At 41.7% G+C, this 20221-nt stretch overlaps 1 protein-coding gene across 3 annotated transcripts in view; it reads right to left on the reverse strand.

Moving 5' to 3' along the window:
- Positions 1-312: 312 nt before the first annotated feature.
- The window catches only part of KCTD16 (potassium channel tetramerization domain containing 16), a 228943-nt gene continuing 209034 nt past the window's right edge, over positions 313-20221 (reverse strand). For all 3 annotated transcript variants that reach the window (XM_058677739.1, XM_058677738.1, XM_058677737.1), the window contains exon 3: positions 313-779. In XM_058677739.1, the coding sequence (XP_058533722.1) occupies positions 328-779 (452 nt within the window). In that variant the 3' untranslated portion in view covers positions 313-327. The remainder of the gene's footprint in view (positions 780-20221) is intronic.

Here is a 20221-nt window from a genome sequence, read left to right on the forward strand (position 1 = left end):
AAACAGTTTTAGAGAAATGACTCCCAAGGCGTCACAGCTATTCTTAGGTAGCTGGATTTCAGATGTATAAGATACTCAACTCATGGGACCAAATTAAACCACAACAAAGAAACAACAGAGGGTTTCCCATATTTCCACATTTGGAAAGAAATCTACCCTGTGGATTTACACGTTTAAGTGAACTAGGTAAAGTAGGCAGTAGGACTTCAATGGACTATTGTGTTCTAACATGTCTCATCAGTTTTTTTTTTCTGTAAAATAAGATTTTAGGAGGGTTCCAAAATGGTGACTCAGATTTTTTTTTCTTCTCCCATCCCCAGCCCTCCCCTATAGGTGATATTTTCGTAAAAGTTCAGATTGCCAAGGGTGTTTTCTCTCAGGAAACCGATCTGGAATTTTTATCTTCAGAAAATCCTGGATGCATTTCTCTAGCTCCTCCTCAATGGAGAGCTTTTCCTTAACAGCTTTTTTTTTGCTGCTCACGTTCGACTCTCTGGAGCCCGAGGTTAGAGTCCGAAGCAGATCGCTTTTCCGCCGCATCTCGGACTGTTGGACCAGCTGCACTGGACCCTTCTTGATGGGACGATCCAGAGTCTGGATGTTGGTCTGGCGTGTCACAGGCCCACAGATGACGGTCTCCTGGGGGGAGCTGGCTTCTGACTGGCTGTCACAGCTGGAGGTGGAGAGGTCATTGCAAGATGTGCCGCTCTCTCCTTTGTCACCTTTGCCATTCTTACAGCAGCAGTCACAGTGCGAGGATGACCACCTGGAAGGCTCCCCTGCAAGGAAAGCATAGGACACAAGAGATTACTGTCAGCTCAGGTTGCAATGCCGCACAGCACGGCACTTGGAGACTCACCCACACGCACCACACTTTAAGAAGAAAAGAGGATGCATACAGAGGGAGCTACCAGACAAGTCAAGTCCACGAGAATAGAAGATTCATAATCCCACTGTGCAATGCAGCCCAGGCAGTTTAATTCTTAAACCCACGTATACTACATCTGGATATCAGTGGACAGGAATATCCAGCTATTCCATGTATTAACCTAGTTGCCTTGACACAAAACTCTTCAATGTTCAATGCTTCTATTTCCTCATGTATTAGATGACGATACCTTCCAACTACCAGATTTGTAGAGAGGATACAGATCTGTCAAGTAAAATTCTGAAGGAGGTACATGGCATACAGTAAGCCCCAAAAACACAGTGTCCAATTTTACCATGGCTGACAATAAGTCTTAATACAAAATTCTGTGTGTGAACAGTCAGATGCAACATGAGAAGTGTCTCAGAGTGGAAAGTAAGCAGGCAGTGAAGGGGGGCTTCCCTTGTGCTGGCCCCTATCTAAGCTCTGGACACTCATTTTCTCACAGGCCTCACAATAATGCTATAAACTCAATAGTTTCACTACAGTTACCATACAGGAAAACTAAGACCAAGGAATTTAAGAAACTTAATACAGTTTGTATCACAGGACAAAACTGGATTTAAACGCAGGGTTCTCAAATGCCATAAATAAGGCAATTAACCCGTTTCAATTTGCCTGTTTGTAAAATTCCTGTTTCTGGTTCTATACCATAGTCAAGCTTCTGGTTCCTCATGAAATTCGTTCTCACTATCCAAGAGAAACAGCTGTCTCATTCCTATGAATGAGCTATTCTGTAGGTCTCTTTCTACACACATCACATTTTATTTTAATGGTTTTTCATAATACTTTGTGCATCTCTGCTACTAGACCGTAAGCTCCTAATATGAACACAGTGAAGTGTTGTTGTCACCCAGTAAACAGCCTAAGGAATAGCAACTCCTAAATACATGTGATCCAGTAGCTCCTAAATACATGGGTTCAGCCATGGTTGAAGCTTGACTTGTCAATGGGCCTTTCACTTATGTGATCCACTAATATCTTTTTTATTCTTTTTTTTTTTTGATGTTACAGGTTAGTTTTATTTTCCAAGCCCTCTAAACAACAGAATATTTAAGTAAATGGCTCTGAATTCAAATGAAACAATCTTCATCGCCAAGACTAACCACACTATCTCTTTTATTCTTAAGATCTTCTTTGAGACCCTGTTTCCCTGAGTCTTGATTGATAATGTGACATTCAGCAATTTGGAGAAAGGAATTCTTCAGGTAAAGCAGTAGGTGGCTCTACAAACTAGAAAAATTCATACTCACAGAACAAAGCAACTTTCTAAACATATCGCTGCCTAATTCATTCACATCCCCCTGGAATCCTGAATGGAATGCAATCAAGTGATAATACATCACATAATTGATATTTTATACAGATAGTTGAACTTGGATCAAAAAACTGGAAACATTTTCTTTATTAGATTGAATAAAAGGATTATGATGTATCTTTAAATGTTTTCCAGCGGAACCAATTTTGATTTGCAATCTAACCTACTTCACTTCCATTTCTAATATCTCCAAAGTAAAAGAAAGTGAATGAAAACTATTAGGAAAGTTACATGCTATCTTGTTGCATAATGCCTACCTGTTAGATACTTACATTTTACATTTTCCCCTAAGGAGTTTAAAAGAGGTTGTAAACATCGACTGTAGTCATGTAACTAACATAGAGCCACCCTTTAAAGTCACATTATAATATGAAACTGAGTAATCACTGTGGTTATATAACCAATAAATGAAATGCAACAATCCAATGAGCTGAAAGAAATCAACAGAAGTGGCACTGTTATCCCAGGCTATGACAAACAGATATCTTCCACGCGACATAGGAACTTTCAAACACATGCCAGGCGGTTATCAAAATTCTCAGCAATGGAAACTGGTCTCTCCCTCTAGTATGGATTTTGAGAGAATTATTTTTTTCACTTTTAGTAGATAAAATCTACATCTGCCTCCTCAACTTGGTCATCTCTGCCCCAATAAGACTCAATTAAGAAACTGTTCCAAAGAACTGGACTAAAGAAATACAGTAAAACCAGAGTTAAAATGGCTTAGTCCTTTGTGGGAAAGTTCAGAAACTGAATTTAGCCTTTGCAGAAACAGAAAGAGGGGGAAGGGAATGATAGAAAGGAGAAAAAGAAGAAATTCTATGTGCAAGGATAAACCTGCCGATTACCTTGAAGAAAGATAAGAAAATATCTGGGGCATAAATGTTGTGGAACCAGTAAAAATGCAAGCCTGGGAGCTTCTTTCTCCATGGAAAAGCTGTTCCATTCAATGGACTCAGAAGAAAAGCTGAGTTGTTTCAACAACAAAAGCCCTGAAGCATTGGGACCCCTGAGTACTCACATGGAAAACTGCAAGCAGCCCTCCAGGGAGGCCGAGCCAAGAACCCGGCACTGACATAGCTAGTTCCTCCCTGAACTGATGGGGTGGTCACATTTTTAAGTGACATCCGGGATTCTCTGGCTTCCAGGCAAAGAGAACTATAACTTCATCTTATTCCACACATTAAGACTACTAAAGGGAAATTGAACAACTGCACCTTTAGTGTAACTTGTCATAGCACCACATGCTTCAATATTTTATAAGACCATTTGAATGCTTTACCATTTTGGCGAGGTAATTCGTAAGATGGTTTCTGAAGTCTCTGTAACATTCAAAATCAAAGAGGTTGAGATTAATACATTCCAGCTAGAGTGTTGTACGGAAAGTCATTCTGAAAAATGGAAAATAATCCAACATGAGAAGACAATCACTCCACTTCTCCATAGGAAGCATTGTCGGCCTGACTACCTTCTTCCCAGGAACCTCACCCCGCCAAGAAGCGGTACACTACATCAGAACACTGAGGCGACATGTGAGAGCAAGCACATCCCACTGGGAAGTACTCACACATCCTGAGGCGACTCAAAAGATCTAATAACGGTCCCCAACTCAAGATATTCCAGAATCCCCCCAATCAAAGCAAGTAATGGTATCATAAATACTTGGTACTTCAAATTGTAGCATACTTTCACTTCTAATATGCTGAGGTTTTAATATGGGCTGGGCTAATTCTCTCCCCATGGGGCAAAAACAGGCTACAATTGTGTGACCAGGAGACATTTTTAAAAGGTCGAAGTCTAATTTCAAAGTGGATGAGTCTTTTCAAATACAACTTTCACTGCAGATACATCAAACAGTTCTAGCATTTGGAGGAAATTATAGTTTGAATTACATGGGGAGGGGCAGGATACTCAGTTGCTGTAAGTCCTTGAAGTCCAAAGTCTTTGTGCAATTTGTGACTGGAACAATTGAGGACCATGCAAGCAACAGGTGTGATTGGACTTGACACTCTTCTGCTACACTCCTACCTGTGGTAGTCCCTGCTGATGAAGGAATAATAAAAGAGGGCAACATATTTCTCCCTATGAAAAATTCAAGCCAAGCTGAGTGAAACACGACTTAGCAGACTCACAAAGTACTTATGCATTTTTAAAAGAGGCAGCTCTGCAATCTACCCACACTGCAAATTTTCCACCTGCTAATGGCTGTGAGCACAGTGCACATCATTTACAGCAGCAGCCTAGGAAAACTGCATTCGTTCTTTTCGTCAATGAGGTAGGAGCCTTCCAGTCTGGGAGCTAGGTAGCCAGATTTAATTTATTGAGGCTGCTAAAAGACTTGCTTGGTATCCCAGCTGAAAAGTCAATAATGGTCAAATTGATGTTTCTAAAATTCTGCTAACCTTGGAAAAGATATTGCAGAGTGAAGATTGGGAAGGCTATGTGAGCTGCTGTGACAGCCATCACTCTTGGCTTGTGACTAGCCTTTTTTTTTACTTATGGACAGTCAGTCTTGGATGTATCCAGCCGGGGTTCCCCATTAGGGGTTTGCGTGTGGACGAGATCAGCTGGTGCATCACTCAGAACCAGGAGAGCAGGTACTTCACCAACGATCTTAATAACAAAAATGTAATACACAGGATTAACTAAATAGATATTGGAGGACTTGAAAATGAAGGCAGGTAACACGAAAGAAACAAAGATGGTGACTACAGGAGGCAGTTACCACAGTGAAGTCTTAGGAGACGAAAGAGGATGAAGTCCGAAGAATCTAAGAACTTAGAAGGGGTACCATGTGCAGGTGGGACTCAGAAATCTGAGGAAGGCAGGTTGGCTGCCCTGCTGGTTCTGATTTCTCTAAAGGAGGGAGGAAAATTCCAGGGAGGGAGAAAAAGTGACGGGGAGAAAAAGGAATCAATTACTTTTGGGGTAAATTAAAGCTGGGTTCATGCCAAGAGAAACAAAGAGCAAGTGAGGAGTCTTTATCTTCAGGTCTTAAAGTTGTCTTGGAGCACCTCCTACTGGCAGAACATTGGCAGCACCTCCTATTGGCAGGAAGTCACCTATTGGCCCTGTGGAGGCTGATGTAAAAGAAACTGAAATACCATATGCTCTAATGCAGCAGTTAGGAAATGAAAATAAAATCATCACTTTAGTACAGCTTCTTGTCCTGCTGCCCTGTTTTTTCCCTCAGGGCTTTGCCATTTCTCTTCCCTCTGCCAACAACAAATTCCTTACGCTTTCCTCCTGCCAAATTTCTGCTCGTACTCCAGAACTCAGCTTAAACATCACTGTCTCCAAGTGGCCTTACTTATCTGTCTACCCTTCCAGTTTCAGCTCAACCCAACCTCACGTCCATAGGTTTACAGCAACACAACACATAAATACAAATGTGTCCCTTGGGTTATTCTTGAATGCCTGTCTCCCACACTGGAATATAAGGACTGTGTTGGTTTCCTTCTGAATTCTAGCTTACATTCCAGGGCACACGTGAGTCTGGGTGGCAGGCATGAGTGATAGGTGCTTAGTAAATATATCTAAATGATCAGTGAATGGGAAAAGAAACACATTGTATGTTGCACATGCATATATGTGGATTTTACCCCACCCCACTAACATAGATGTAACAAAAGCATGGCAAAATTCAAAGACTACTCCTGAATTTTAAATATATATACTGCTATATACATGTATGTGTATACAGAACTATCATCACTCACAATGATTTGCAACTTAAGCAAAAAGTCACTTTCATAACCATTATACCTATAATATATATTTAAACAATTTGATAATGTTCTGTTTATCCTACCAACTATGAGAGCAATGTAATGATTTGAATAAAGCAAGAAATTCCAAATTTGACTCCCTGGTTTATGCTCTGACTCTTTCCTTCCAGCACTCCATGGTGATACACATATTCATTTTTTTTTAAGATTTATTTATTTTTTATTGGAAAGGTGGATATACAGAGAGGAGAGACAGAGAGGAAGATCTTCCATCCGATGGTTCACTCCCCATATTTCACTCCCCAAGCTGCAGCAACGACCATAGCTGAGCCAATCCGAAGCCAGGAGCCTCCTCCGGGTCTCCCACGTGGGTACAGGGTCCCAAAGTCTTGGGCCATCCTCAACTGCATTCCCAGGTCACAGGCAGGGAGTTGGATGGGAAGCGGGGCTGCCGGGATTAGAACTGGTGCCCATATGGGATCCTGGCACATTCAAGGTGAGGACCTTAACCACTACGCTATCGCACCAGGCCCCATGTATTCATTTTCTAAGCCCTTTCTGCTCTTGTTTGGTTTCTTCCTCACCTTATTTCCTATTCTTTGTCTCAGAGCTTTTTCAGCTGAAGTCATGCTTCTGTCTCACAGGTCTCCACTTGCCTACTTGAAGCGCTAGGGCCCATCCTTCTACCTTCTCTTACCTGGTCCTCTTCATCCTTCTCTCACTTTTCTTACGACCTTTTTCAGAAACTGTAATGAGTCCTCCAAAGCCTACAACTCATCTCATTCAGTGGCTAGCTATCTTCAGTCTCTGCAAATGAAATGCCCCTGGGATAGCCATGGGATGTCCTGTCCCCTTCTTGTAGGAACAGAACTCTTCCTCTCCTGCAACAATCGCTCCTTCCCTCTCCATGTTGTCCTGAAGCAGCCATCAACAAGGGGAAGACTCACGGTCCATATTTGAACAACGGAGTTTTTATCTCCTAATTAGAGTAAAACAGGTAGAGGCATGTGACAGGGAAATCATGGAACTAGGGGTATGATCATTGACCAAACCAGTTGAAGAAGACATTTATGTAGAAGAAAGCAAAGCAAGAAGACAGGTAGAGCCGAGAAATCAGAGGGAGGGAACTAACAATGTCTCAAGTTGGCCCTGTCACCAGCTTGACAGTTATTTAAGCCTAGATTTTTTTCTGATGAATCTAGTGAGAGTTAATTTTGGGGATTTAAAAGAGTCTTGCAACTATATCAAGCTCACACAAAACAACGTAATATCTTGCTAATTTGTCCTCTTCATCATCTAAGGACTTAGGCAATTATAACATTAATGCTGGTTGATAACTTCAGGGGCGAGCACCATTATTATTTTATTGAAAAGGTAGATTCTACAGAGAATAAAGGAGCAATAGAGAAGTTCCATCCACTGGTTTGCTTCCCAAATGGCATCAGCAGCCAGAGCTGAGTTAACCTGGAGCCAGGAACCAGAAGCTTCTTCCAAGTTTCCCATGTGGATGCAGGACACCAAAACCTGGAGCCATCCTCTGCTGCTCTCCCAGGCCACAAGCAACGAACTGGATCAGAAATGGAGCAGCAAGGACACAAGCCGGTGCCAATACAAGGTGTAAGGCAGTGCAGGTGGAGGATTAGCCTGCACTCCACTGTGTCGGTCCCACTCAGGGATCTTAGAGCTGACTCATTTCTGTTAGCTTTTGATTTTGTTTGCCTTTGACACACTAATCCCAACATGTTTAAATAACATTTTGAAAATACATAGCGAAGCTCTTTTGCCAAATGTTGTGCGCAGTAATCCAGTTGTGCATAGGAATAGCTATCCTCCCAATCCAGAAACCCAGCATAATCATAGATATCATTCATTGAGGAACACTGCTGTGCTTGCCAGTCTCTCTAGGTGGTATGATATAATCCTCACAGTAGTCCTATTGGGGGATGCTGTTCTTCTGTCTTTTTTTCATGCAGGAGGAAACTGTAATGGAATGTGGTTAATCACCTGGTCCAAAGCTAAAGGTTGAAAAGTGACAAGAATTCAAACGTGTATCCTTTTAAAGTGAAGATTCTGGGGCTTGTGCTGTGGCATAGTTGGTTAATCCTCAGTTGGCAGTGTAGGCACCATTCTAGTCCCAGCTGCTCTACTTCCCATCCAGCTCCCTGCTTATGGCCTGGGAAAGCAGCAGAGCATGGCTCAAGGTCTTGGGGTCCTCTTCTCCCTTCTTGCCCCCAACATGGGAGACCCAGAGGAAGTTCCAAGCTCTTGGATTTTCAAATAAAAATAAATAAATCTTCAGGGTCCGGTGCAGTAGCCTAGTGCTTGAAGTCCTTACCTTGCACGTGCCAGGAACCATGTGGGCGCCGGTTCTAATCCTGGCGGCCCTTGCCTCCTATTCAGCTCCCTGCTTGTGGCCTGGAAAAGCAGTAAAGAATGGCCCAAAGCCTTGGGAAATTGCACCCGGGTGGGAGACCCGGAGGAGGCTCCAGGTTCCGGGCTTTGGATTGACTCAGCACAGGCTGTTGTGGCCACTTGGGGAGTGAATTTACAGATGAAAGATTTTCCTCTCTGTCTTTCCTCCTCTCTGTGTATCTGATTTTTCATTAAAAATAAACAAATCTTTAATAAGTAAATAAATAGATCTTTAAAAATAAAAAAGGTGAAGCTCTTGCCCTATTCAGTAGATCCATTGTCCAATCATAAAACTTTTCTCCAAGAATTATTTAAAATAATTAACTGGCTGAAAGGGATAAAGAGTTGGGGCCTGGTGCGATAGCGTAGTGGTTAAGGTCCTCACCTTGCATGAATGTTCAGAGGACTGTATGTCATCTCGAAAAAGCAAGAGCCACAAAAGCTCCTGGAGAGAGTTCAGTGTTGAGAGATTGCTACAATGTGAACACTGCCTAACGTTAGGAGATGGAGGGAGGGATGGAGGAAGGGGAGGGGCGAGTTACAGGATGCTGACACTGGCATCTATGGAACACCTACCCTAAGCCAGAACCCGGACTGGACAGTTCACGCCAGCTCACTAAATCTTCACAGTCAACAAAAAGGGGTAGGATTGCAGAGCCTAATCCTTACCTCTTGGGCTGAGCAGAGAGCTAGAGAGGATTAAGATATCCCAGGTACCAGGAGGCCATCATTTCATCATAGTGATTGAATCAAGTCTCATTTTAAACTGCATATACCCTCAGCGGAAAAATAAATAACAGACATCTCAATGTGAATTAGCTTGTTCCCAAATAGAGAAGAAAGCCTAGGGACTCGTATTAGTGAACAATGCCTGGCAAATGGTAATTATTCAAAAACTACTTGCTGTATTAATCAACTATGAGAACCTACCTCAAGCCACATGTGACACTCAGCACGTAACAGGTAAAATATCTTGTAGTAACAATACTCGTATCTGTAGGATTCAAGCCCAGCACCATTTCCATTTAGACTGGGTAATTGTCTGCAGTAGACTGTCCTGTGTTTTGAGGAGTTGTGGCTGTGCCTCTGGCCTCATTCAGTAATTGACAGCAGCATTTCCCCCTCTTCAGGGAAGGGAACTAAATATATCTTCTTATTTCAATAACTGCTTTTGAGCAGAGGTCAGGGCCAAATCGCCTCCATTTGAGAACTAGTACCCTAAGAAAAATGCTCCTATTTCACTGATGAAAAACCAGAATTCCAAAAAGTTTTACTAATTTGCCCATGGGTCACCACACTAGTAAAGGGCCAATGTCTGGTAGGGCAGACTGCAACAATAACGCCTGTTCTATCACTATATTATGCCGCTCCAATGAAATGCTGCCTTTTTGACAGGAACTTATCAGGCAAAGACTCAAACAGCCTATTTCCAATGAATTCCAAAAGGAGCCCAGTGAAAAGAGATGAAGGAAATTGAGCTGCCCTTTCACTTTTCATGAAATGGAAAGAATACTTGGTTTTCACAAGGCTGCAAGCAGATGATAAGACAACAGAAGGCTGCACAATTCAGCAGCGCTGCCTAAACATGTATCTCTATTCATTCATTAGGCCACTAATTAATTACTATTATTTTAATTAGGATTTCAAAATGAGACAAAGGTGAAGCTAACCAAGAGTTTTCCCCCTATAGTCACTGACAATATTAACAGTATACTTTAATAGTACACAACATCAAATCTGTGTTTACTATGTGGCAGGTGTTGCTCTATACACCTTGCTCACAGAAGCTCATTTGCAAGTTGCAACATTTCTGTGAAATAAATGCCAGCACCACACATTCTTGCAAAAAAGCAGACTAAGGCACAGACAGGTTAAATCCTTCTGAGACGCAACTGTGATACAGCTTTTGGCAGTGAGACCCCAGGATTTCTGCAGTGAGGGAGCAAGCAGAGCCCAGGAGAAAACAAACAGGAATGGGGCATATATTGACTGGTGCTTTGCAGCCTCCTCACTAGAAACTGCTGAAACTATTGATACTCCTCTGGTAGCGGAAGGGTAAGAATTCAATGACATGATTTCCTCTCAGCAGGACCACAAAGCCAATGACATGCCAGTGATCACGGTGCAAGTGATAAATTATACGTAAATGGCCAAGGTTAATATTCATCAGTGTGTATATATTTAACACAAAAATTCAATGGTTGTAAAGAAAATCCCTGCTTTTTTCTTGATTGAGTATCCTGAATAAAGTGCCCTTTTCCCCCAAAGATTTATTTATTTATTTTTATTTGAAAGGCAGATTTACAGAAAGAGAAGAGAGAGAGGAGAGAGGGAGTTCTTCTACTTATTGGTTCTCTCCCCAAATGGCTGTAATGGTTGGAGCTGGGCTGGTCTGAAGCCAGAAGCCAGGACTTTCTTCTGGGTTTCCCACATGGGTGCAGGGTCCCAAGCTTTGGGCCATCCTCTATTGTTTTCCCAGGCCACAAGCAGGGAGCTGGATGGGAAGTGAATCTACCAGGACACAAATAGGAACCTATATGGAGTGCCAGCCCTGCATATATGCAGGTTTAGCCTACTTCATTTCTTCGTTTCTCGTAGCAGTCCTCCCAAAATCTTCCTCAATATTACTTAAAATATGTACTTTACACTCTGATCATAGGGAAATCCTATTTGCATACTTGATAATACTTAACATTGCTGATGTAAAAATTCATTAATACAGAAACAATTTTCCTTATGGGTCTGTAGCAAAATTTGCTTTGTTTAACCTGCAGTCACTAGGGTCCACAAGGATTCCTCAAAGGGAAGATAACCTATGTACTGTGATGAGAGTTCAACTTTACCCCTTTATATACAATTTGCCTCTTATTATTGATACACGTGAACTACATTCAAATGCTTAATTCATAGAAAGCAGTCTTACTAGCTACGCAGCAGATGTTTGCAATGAGCAGTGAAATCAGAGGAGCATCGACAACATACATTTTACTGCTAATTTCCAGATCAAGAGGGATGGGGAAGGAACAGCACAACCCTTATGATCACTGTGAGAAAGCTAGAGTGAAAGACAATTCAGTTCGATATTGCTAAACCTCCATTTATTAAGTGAATTATTCTCTCTACATCTACACTCTTAGGTATTAACATTTGAAAATGGATAAGGAAAATGAACCAAAGGAAAAGGAGTCTATACTCTAATGGCAATGAAAATTCCTGATGGAGGTGATAAAGTACATTTTTAGTTTAAAGCTCTAAAATTATGTAATAATTTCTTCAGCTCCATGAGCTAACAAATATTAACCCAATCAATTTAGAAACCAGAATATTCAGACTGTGGCCCAAAGTGAAAAATCTCCAGACGATTGAGAAGAACAAAGTAAACATGGCAAGGGGTGTAAAGGGTGTTAGGAAAACGCAGAGACAATGAAACATAAACACAAACACTGGCAGCCACGGAAGGGTAAAGATGCCAAGTCAAGGAAGCAAGGGAGGAATGGAGCAATGTCCAAGGAGGAAGCATGGGCGGAATTGAGCTAAGGTAGGAAATTCTGAGGTAGCTCATAGCCACAGAATGAATTCCTAAGCAGAGTCGGGGGGGGGGGGGAAATGGGTGGAAATCAGAGCACCAGCCTAGAAAAACAAAACATGAACTTTTTTTTTTTTTTTAAAGATTTATTATTATGGGAAAGCCGGATATACAGAGAGGAGGAGAGACAGAGAGGAAGATCTTCCATCCGATGATTCACTCCCCAAGTGAGCCGCAATGGGCCGGTGCGCACCGATCCGATACCGGGAACCAGGAACCTCTTCCAGGTCTCCCACGTGGGTGCAGGATCCCAAAGCTTTGGGCCGTCCTCGACTGCTTTCCCAGGCCACAAGCAGGGAGCTGGATGGGAAGTGGAGCTGCCGGGATTAGAACCGATACCCATATGGGATCCCGAGGCTTTCAAGGCGAGGACTTTAGCCGCTAGGCCACGCCACCGGGCCCCAAAACATGACCTTTTAAAAATTACAGTATTAGGATTCTTAGCATGACTTATGAAGATGAGGTCAAGTTCTGGGGTCTGCCTGAAGGAAGTGACGTCTTGCTTTAGACAAGACTGAAGAACAGGGACCAACCTTGCAGCACAATAGGTTAGGCTTCCACTTCTGACTGTGGAATCACATACTGCAATGCTGGCTGTTATTCCTGTCTAGCACCCTAATAATATGGCCAGGAATGTTGCAGACGTTCATGTACTTAGGCACCTGCCACCCATATGAGAGGCCTAGATGGAGATCCAGGCTTATAGCTTTGGCTTGGCCCAGCTCTATCATTGTGGTTATTTCAAGAGTGAACCAATAAGGGAGGGTGGGGGGGAGAATCCCAGATTCTATGTAATTACAACACAATGTAATTAATGAATAAATTTAATAAAAAAAATATTCTAAAAAAAAAAAAAAAGAAAGTCGAAGAGTGAACCAATAAACGGAAGATCTGTCTCCGCGAGTATGTGTCCATCACTCTGCCTTTCAAATAAATAAATAGGATAAGGAAATAATAATTAAGGCAAAGCACACAAAGAAAAAAATGATGTGCCTAACAACCAGGAGGAATAATCAACACTGTCTTTGGAGAGATGAGAGCAATTCAATGGTTGCTGGAGGCTGATGATGGGGAATAGACAAGGCAAGAAATAAGAACTAGATACGGACTAACGTGATGGCCAAGTGGCTGAATCCTTGCTTTGCACGTGTCGGGATCCCATGTGGGCATTGATTTGTGTTCCGGCTGCTCCATTTTACATCCAGCTTCCTGCTTGTGGCCTGGGAGGACAGTAAAGGATAGGACAGAGCCTTGGGACCCCACACCCACATGGAAAGGCCAAGGGAGGCTCCTGGCTCCTGGCTTTTGACCAGCTCGGTTCCAGCCCTTGCAGCCATGTAGAGAGTGGGCCAGTGGATGAAAAATCTTTTTCTCTGTAGCTCCTTCTCTCGGTAGACCTGCCTTTCCACTAAAAAATAAACAACATCTCAAAAAAAGGAGAGTTATATTAAAAGAAGTGTCAGAATCATGTTCAGGAGCACACGGTGAGCCACTAAGGGTGATCAGATGATTAGTTTGTTTAAAATCGTAGAGGATAGAGTGCTGATTATCTAAGAAAGGACAAAGGACAAAGGAACTTGTAAAAATAATGTGATGAGAGGAAGTAAAAACCTAGAGTATTGGTACTGAAAACAGATAAAAACAGAAAGAATGAGAGCGAGCGAGTCAGGTGGTTGAGGTTCCCGATGTGAGACAGAGGAATAGAGTATAAGGAATACACCCACAGGTTTATGGCTCAAGCAGCTAGTACATGGTACTTTCATGCCCTGAAGTAGGTAACCTGGTAAGAAAAAAAAATAGGGAGTCTGGGGGAAGGAGAATGAAGGCCATGAGTTCAGTTTGGAAATCCTTGAGTACATCTGGAACATAACACATTGAAAAATCCTGGTATCTCTCTTAATAAATGTGATTTGGCCTCCTTTTCTTCAAAAGCAGGCATTGGGCTACTGGTTAAGACACCAGTTAGGATATCTTTACCCCAAATCTGAGTACCTGGTTTTGATCACCAGCTCTGACCCCAGATTCCAGATTCCTCTAATGTCAGATAGTCACCCAACAGGGAGATCAGAACTGATCCCCTGGCTCCAACTTTGGTCCGTGTAATTTAGGTCACTTAGAAAAAGAAGCTCTTTCTGTCTCTCAAACTATTGAAAATCTCCTTTACACTCTTCTGTAATTCCATGATTATTCCTTTGTTTCAATAATTCCATGTGACTATATACAATAATTTATATACTGCAAAATAGAACATAGTAAAATAAATGAAGGGTATTTTAAATATCCTATAATAAATTAAATTTTACTCATGTGTTCGTTTTGTCTTTCATCTGACTATAAGTTCTTCAAAAGTAAATTCTCACCAGAAAGGGAATTCCTGGTAGAAATGCAAAGATTTAATAAGTTGAGACAGCAGAAAGTGAGAAAACATAACACTTGCTGTTTGTATAAGCCTCTATACATTATAAAACTGTGTCCATTCATTGTAACACATTTGATCTTCACATTCATTCACTCATCACTCACCTGAATGCTCCCTGCCAGACACTATCTTAGTGATGAGTTTATACTCTAATAAAAAAGACAAACAAAACCGAATAAAATCTCATACAGTTCTGAGGTCAGTGAAGAAAATCCTACAGGACAGTATTGTAAGTTGAGTTGGGATGAGAGGGTTACAGTTACTGGGCAACATTTGAAGCTGACATTTGAGCTGGATCCAAAAGTCCGAAGGAAGCCATCTTACCAAGTTCATGAAGAAGTCATTACAGATGAAAGGATCCGCAGATGCAGAGGAACTGAGGTAGGAATGATATGCCATGTCAAGCACAGGAAGTAGACCTGAATAACAGTTATAGTGCAAGATGAGATTGATAAAGCTGAAAGAAGCTAAATTGTACCCTAGCTCAGTAGATATAGTCAGGAGTAATAACTCTCAATATGAAAATAATAGTGCTTTTTCTTTGGAATTACACTACTTATTTATTTTATTGCAAACTTTCCCTGCCAGCTTTCTAAAGAACATGTTACAGGTGACCAAAAGTGGAAGTAGAGAGGCCAGTTAGGAGGCCAGTGCAGCCATCTACAAAAAGGTTGATAGGAAGATTTTTGGGAATAAAATGGAGATGAGGGACGTATGAAACAGGTTCATTTGTTTTGAATTTATAGATGAGAAAATAAGGCTTAAGGGTAAGCCATCTCAAGTATATTGATTACTCAAATCTTACACATCGTTGTTTGGGCAGGAAGATGCCCTGCAGCCTCCAGTTCCTATACACAGAGCTCTTACTTGGTTTCTCCTTCTGCTGATCTGCACCTGCTGGGGTTGTTTAACTGACTTCACAGACCAGAGTCTGGAGTTTAATTCTACAATCAGGAATGATGATATTGTTTGTAAACAATGACAGACTATGATAAATATGCATTCTGGTTAATTACTGCCTTCCCACGTGCTGTCTTCACTTTCTCATTTCCATCATCCTGTCATATCTTAATACCTGGTTGTGTGTTCTCTAAAGCAGGCAGAGTGAAAACAGCTGCAAACATATGGAAAAGCAACGAAACAGCCTTCTCCCCTGGTGGGCGCCTAGAAACAGGAGGCAGAGCTGAAAATCAGACGGTTGAAGGATAACAGGTTTTCATGAAGTTCAGCCTTATATCATTCCTTTGGGTTGTACGTTACGTTCTTAGTCAAGGAACAGAGTTCCCAATAAATTTCCATTATGGTCTAGATGCTGAAGCTGATGAGTCAAGCAAATAGTAAATTGAGTTCTGTTAGATTCAAAGACATTTGGCTTTTATTTCCTTTTATTGATTTTTTTAAACAGCAGAAGCAAAGAGTAGTTAGTAAATACTCTATGAAAATTGAGTTAACATTATGTATAGAACAGCAGCCTCTACACAGAATTTCTAGAACAGAAAAAGAAATCTCCATATGGTTTATTAAAAACAAAAAACCCCACACATGGTGCAGTACAGGTGTTGTATAAACCAAATTGCAGTACACAAAGATGGCAATTTTGCAGGTGGTAGAAGGCTTGGGATGTGGGGTCACTCGATTCTCAACAGGAATGTCACTGCCGCTACATATCATGTGAGCGACTTCACATGAGTACAGTGAGTCAGTGAATATTCTCCAGTTTGTTCACCTCTGGCGTCACGGTAATAGCAGTAACTGTCTGGCAAGGATGTTGAGCTGTAAATACAACGTACTCTGCTGGGTACTCTGCTGGGTACTAGGTCTCTGATACCATCCAGATACAATCATTTATTGTTGCTACTAGTTTTTAAGAATCCTTCTAGTCTGCCAATTTCTTAGGGGTTGTTCTGGCATGTTAAAAGAATGGATTTTTTGCACAATATGAGCTCCCCACACCCTGCCCACACGCTTGAGTTTGTCTTATACATGCCACCTATGAAATGAAGCTCAATCCATGAGTGGATGGCCTGGATTTTTAGAATATTAATAAAGAGGCAATTTCAAAGGCTTGATCTTCTAACTTACTGCTCAAAGTTATTACAAGGAAATTTTTGTTGTTATCATTGTTTTCTTGGCTGTTTTTTTATATCTATGATGCAAAAAGCTGCTGTCAAAATGAATTTAAAAGCTCAATCCACCCAACTACAACTTGTCAGTCAAAAAATATGCTTTGTAGTGAAATGAAGTTACTGGATCATACTTTACAGAAGTAAAAAGTAAACCTGAGATCATGGCAATGTCCCTAAATGAATAAAACATAGGCACAAGTTTGATACTTAAGTTGTATTACAATATGCCACTAACAAGTCTAGTCTGAACTAACTCCTTTGAATTTAAATGACTGTGTGTGTGTGTTTGTGTGTGTTTGTGTGCATGCGCATGAGTGTGTGTATGCCATAAGGGGAGACGGAAAGTTAAAACATGATAGAAACAGTAACAGAAAAGTGTTTAGGTTGTTCTTTCACTCATGGTTGATTTAAATTAAGCAAATACACAAATGTGCTTTTTTTAAAGATACATTTTAATGTTTTAGGTCAAATAGTAGTATTCTTTTCATGTTTTTTCTATTCAAATTCCATCAACGTTATACTTTGATATGGGGAGGTGGGAAGTAAACCAAAAAGATGTTATCATTTTGAAAGTCAAAGTTACAGAGAGTTGAGGGGAGAGAGTGGACTTCCACCTACTGTTTCAGCCCCTAGATGGCCCCAATGACCAGGGCTGGGCCAGGCTTTGGCCAGGAGCCAGGGGCTTAAGAGTCTTCTGCATGGGTAGCAGAGGCACAAACACTTGTGCCATTCTCTGCTGCCTTTCATGGGCAACTTGCAGGGAGCTGAACTGAAAGCACAGCAACTAGGACAAAAACTTCGGTCCATATGAGGTGCCAGGCTCACACACTTCACCTGTTATGCTACAACTCTCTTTCCTACCAAAACTTTTTACACCTCAAAATCATACCACTGTACTTGGTAACTGGAGGAGATATGTGTTTCAGAGATACAGACAGAAAATTATGCGAGTTTTAGCTCAATTTTAAAAAGGTATCATAGGGGACATAGTAATAACTGGTTGTCTACCTTTGGATCCTCTTTGCTGTTGAGCTATGCAAATGCCTTGCACGGAGTTTACTTCTAAGGTACTGTTGCAAGAAAATCAGGATGGTCCCAGAGAACTGAGAAGGCTATATCTAACGGAGTATATACATTCAAACATTCTCACATGGACCCATTCTGAATTTATGGAAATTTCTTTCTTAAAAATAACAGGTATGCTTTCTTCCTTTCCTCTATATGGGAGGGTGTGGGGTAAGGCTTGGGCTAAAGATAGAAGTGGTAAGAGTGCCTGGGTGTGTGATCTGCATTTGTGAGAACAGGAGTCCTCAGGGTCCCTCTGTGACTGCCGACCTGGCTGGGGAAGTGACTGTCACCTGGATGCCCGGGCTGCACATGGGTAGGGATTGAACAGGATGTTGTTGCTTGTGTCCCGTCCAGTCCCATAGGCTAGTCATCTGAGCCTTCCAGACACTCTTGCTGTTATCACATTTGGTCTGGATCCCACTGAGGATCTTTGGCACCGGCAGGTGACCTGTGCTTGCATGTCCAGTTGGCTTTGGGTACCTTGGTACATACCATCAGAGAGATCAGAGCCTATGGGTTACGCCATGACCTCAGCGCACAGTAGCACACAGGGCCACATACCTAGGTGCACAGGAGATAAGCTCTCCTGCTCCAGCGAACCAACTGAAGACCTCAAATACCTTTCCAAAAGCCAAAGAGAATCCAGCGACTTCTCAGAGTAATGTGTGTTAGGAAACACACACATAACAGAGATGGGGTAGCACTTCACAGGCAAATTGGATCTGTTATCAAAGAGAAAAACAAACTCACAGAGGGCGGCCACCAGCCCATGTAGATGGAGTTGACCATGTGGCAAGGGCCCTGTTCTTGAGCCTGATGAGCTTTTTATAGTTTGGGATATTAAGGATATTCCTAAGGGTGGGGGATTTCCAGGGAAATGGAGAAGTGGGTAGAGACCAGGACTAGCTTTTCTTGGCATTTCAGTCCTAGAAGATGCTTTCCCCTTCTTCTTTCCATGTTCACTTGTTCACTTTGCAAATAAAACGTCTCTATCTGTAACTAATTCACACCTTTTTATTTCTGTACTATCCTGGAAACACACATATGCACATACACATACACACACACACACCCCAAGCTTTGCCAGTAACAAGCCCCACACTAAAAATAACATCATTAGTGTCTCCATTAAAATTCTTTCTTGGCCTATTCAACTCAACATGTTTGGATATAGATTTTTAACTATGAAAAGAAGTCCCACAATTTAGAAGGGAGGGGGCTCCATGGAATCAAAATTTGCATTTACCTGTCTCCCATTTGTCACAGGAGCAAGGATGTGTTCATTCCTCATTGCTCCTCTGTGGGGAAAAGGAAGAAAAAGCCTGCTCTGACCCACCAGAAGAATCTAGAGATAGGGTCATGACAGCATGGAACTGTGACCTCCTGTGGGCACTGGGGACAATAACGCTTCTACCAACCCACTTTCACACTTAAGATCTTTGATAGGTTCTAAAATGTCAACTGTAAGAGATCAAAGATTCTACTTTTGTCCCTTTTGTCTACTGCTGTATGCTCAGTACTCAGAATAATACCTGTGCAACAGATACCGATCTAAAGATAATTGTTTAAGGAATCAATGCATTGCACTGACTTTGGCCTTACTCTATTTCAGGGAAGTTTAGATTGAATAGTCCATAACACATATAAATTCCACCACTGACAGTTGTCTCTTCAATGGTTTTACAAAAAAGCAATAAAGACATTAATTTTGGGGTCAGTACTGTGACATGGCAGGTTAAGCCACTGCTGGTGATGCAGGCACTAAATATGGATGCTGATTTGAGTCCTGGTTGCTGCACTTTCTCCAGCTCCCTGCTAATGTGCCTGGGAAAAAAATAAGATGGCCCAAGTGCTTGGGTTTCTGTCATCCGTGTGAGATAACCAAATGAAGCTCCTGGCTTCTGGCCATGGCAGTTCTGACCATTTGGGAGTGAACCAGCAGATGGAACGGCTCCTCTCTCCCCTCTCTCCCTTTCTCTCTCTCTCTTCATATCTCTGTAATTCTGCCTTTTAAATTAAATAAGTAACTCTTTTGAAACATAGCAGTTTTATCTAGTATCCTTAGGGAAGGCAAAAAAATGTTTTTGTGTACCTTCTCACTAATATGAATATCAGATAATTACAACAAATAAGTGTGCAGTACTTTTAAAGTTTGCAAGAGAAATATAGTAAATATTTTGTCCCACTGGCTATATAGTGGTGCTCTCTGAAGAAAGAATGTAATTGATCACCAAATGCACTTCCAAGGAGGGAATAGAGCTCCCAGGAGACACTGTGGCTGTTAATCATCTACACCCAGAGGTGATGACAAAGAAGAATGAGAACACTCAACCATTAGGTTGTTTGTGGATGCCTGCCGGGGTACATGGGGCACAAGGTCCCCATCGTTTCTCTATTTGGAAAGAAAAAGGAATAAATTGTAAATAGTGGGTTGACACTGGCATGGTGGCCTCAGAACAAGTCATCTTAGAATATCCTCTATAGTGTTGGTGTTTTTAACATAACATTTAGGGCCTAGCACGATAGCGTAGTGGTTAAGGTCCTCAGCTTGCATGCGCCAGGATCCCATGTGGGCGCCAGTTCTAATCCCAGCAGCCCACTTCCCATACAGCTCCCTGCTTGTGGCCTGGGAAAGC

The sequence above is a fragment of the Ochotona princeps genome, chromosome 19, assembly GCF_030435755.1.
Source record: "Ochotona princeps isolate mOchPri1 chromosome 19, mOchPri1.hap1, whole genome shotgun sequence".
Lineage (NCBI taxonomy): Eukaryota > Metazoa > Chordata > Mammalia > Lagomorpha > Ochotonidae > Ochotona > Ochotona princeps.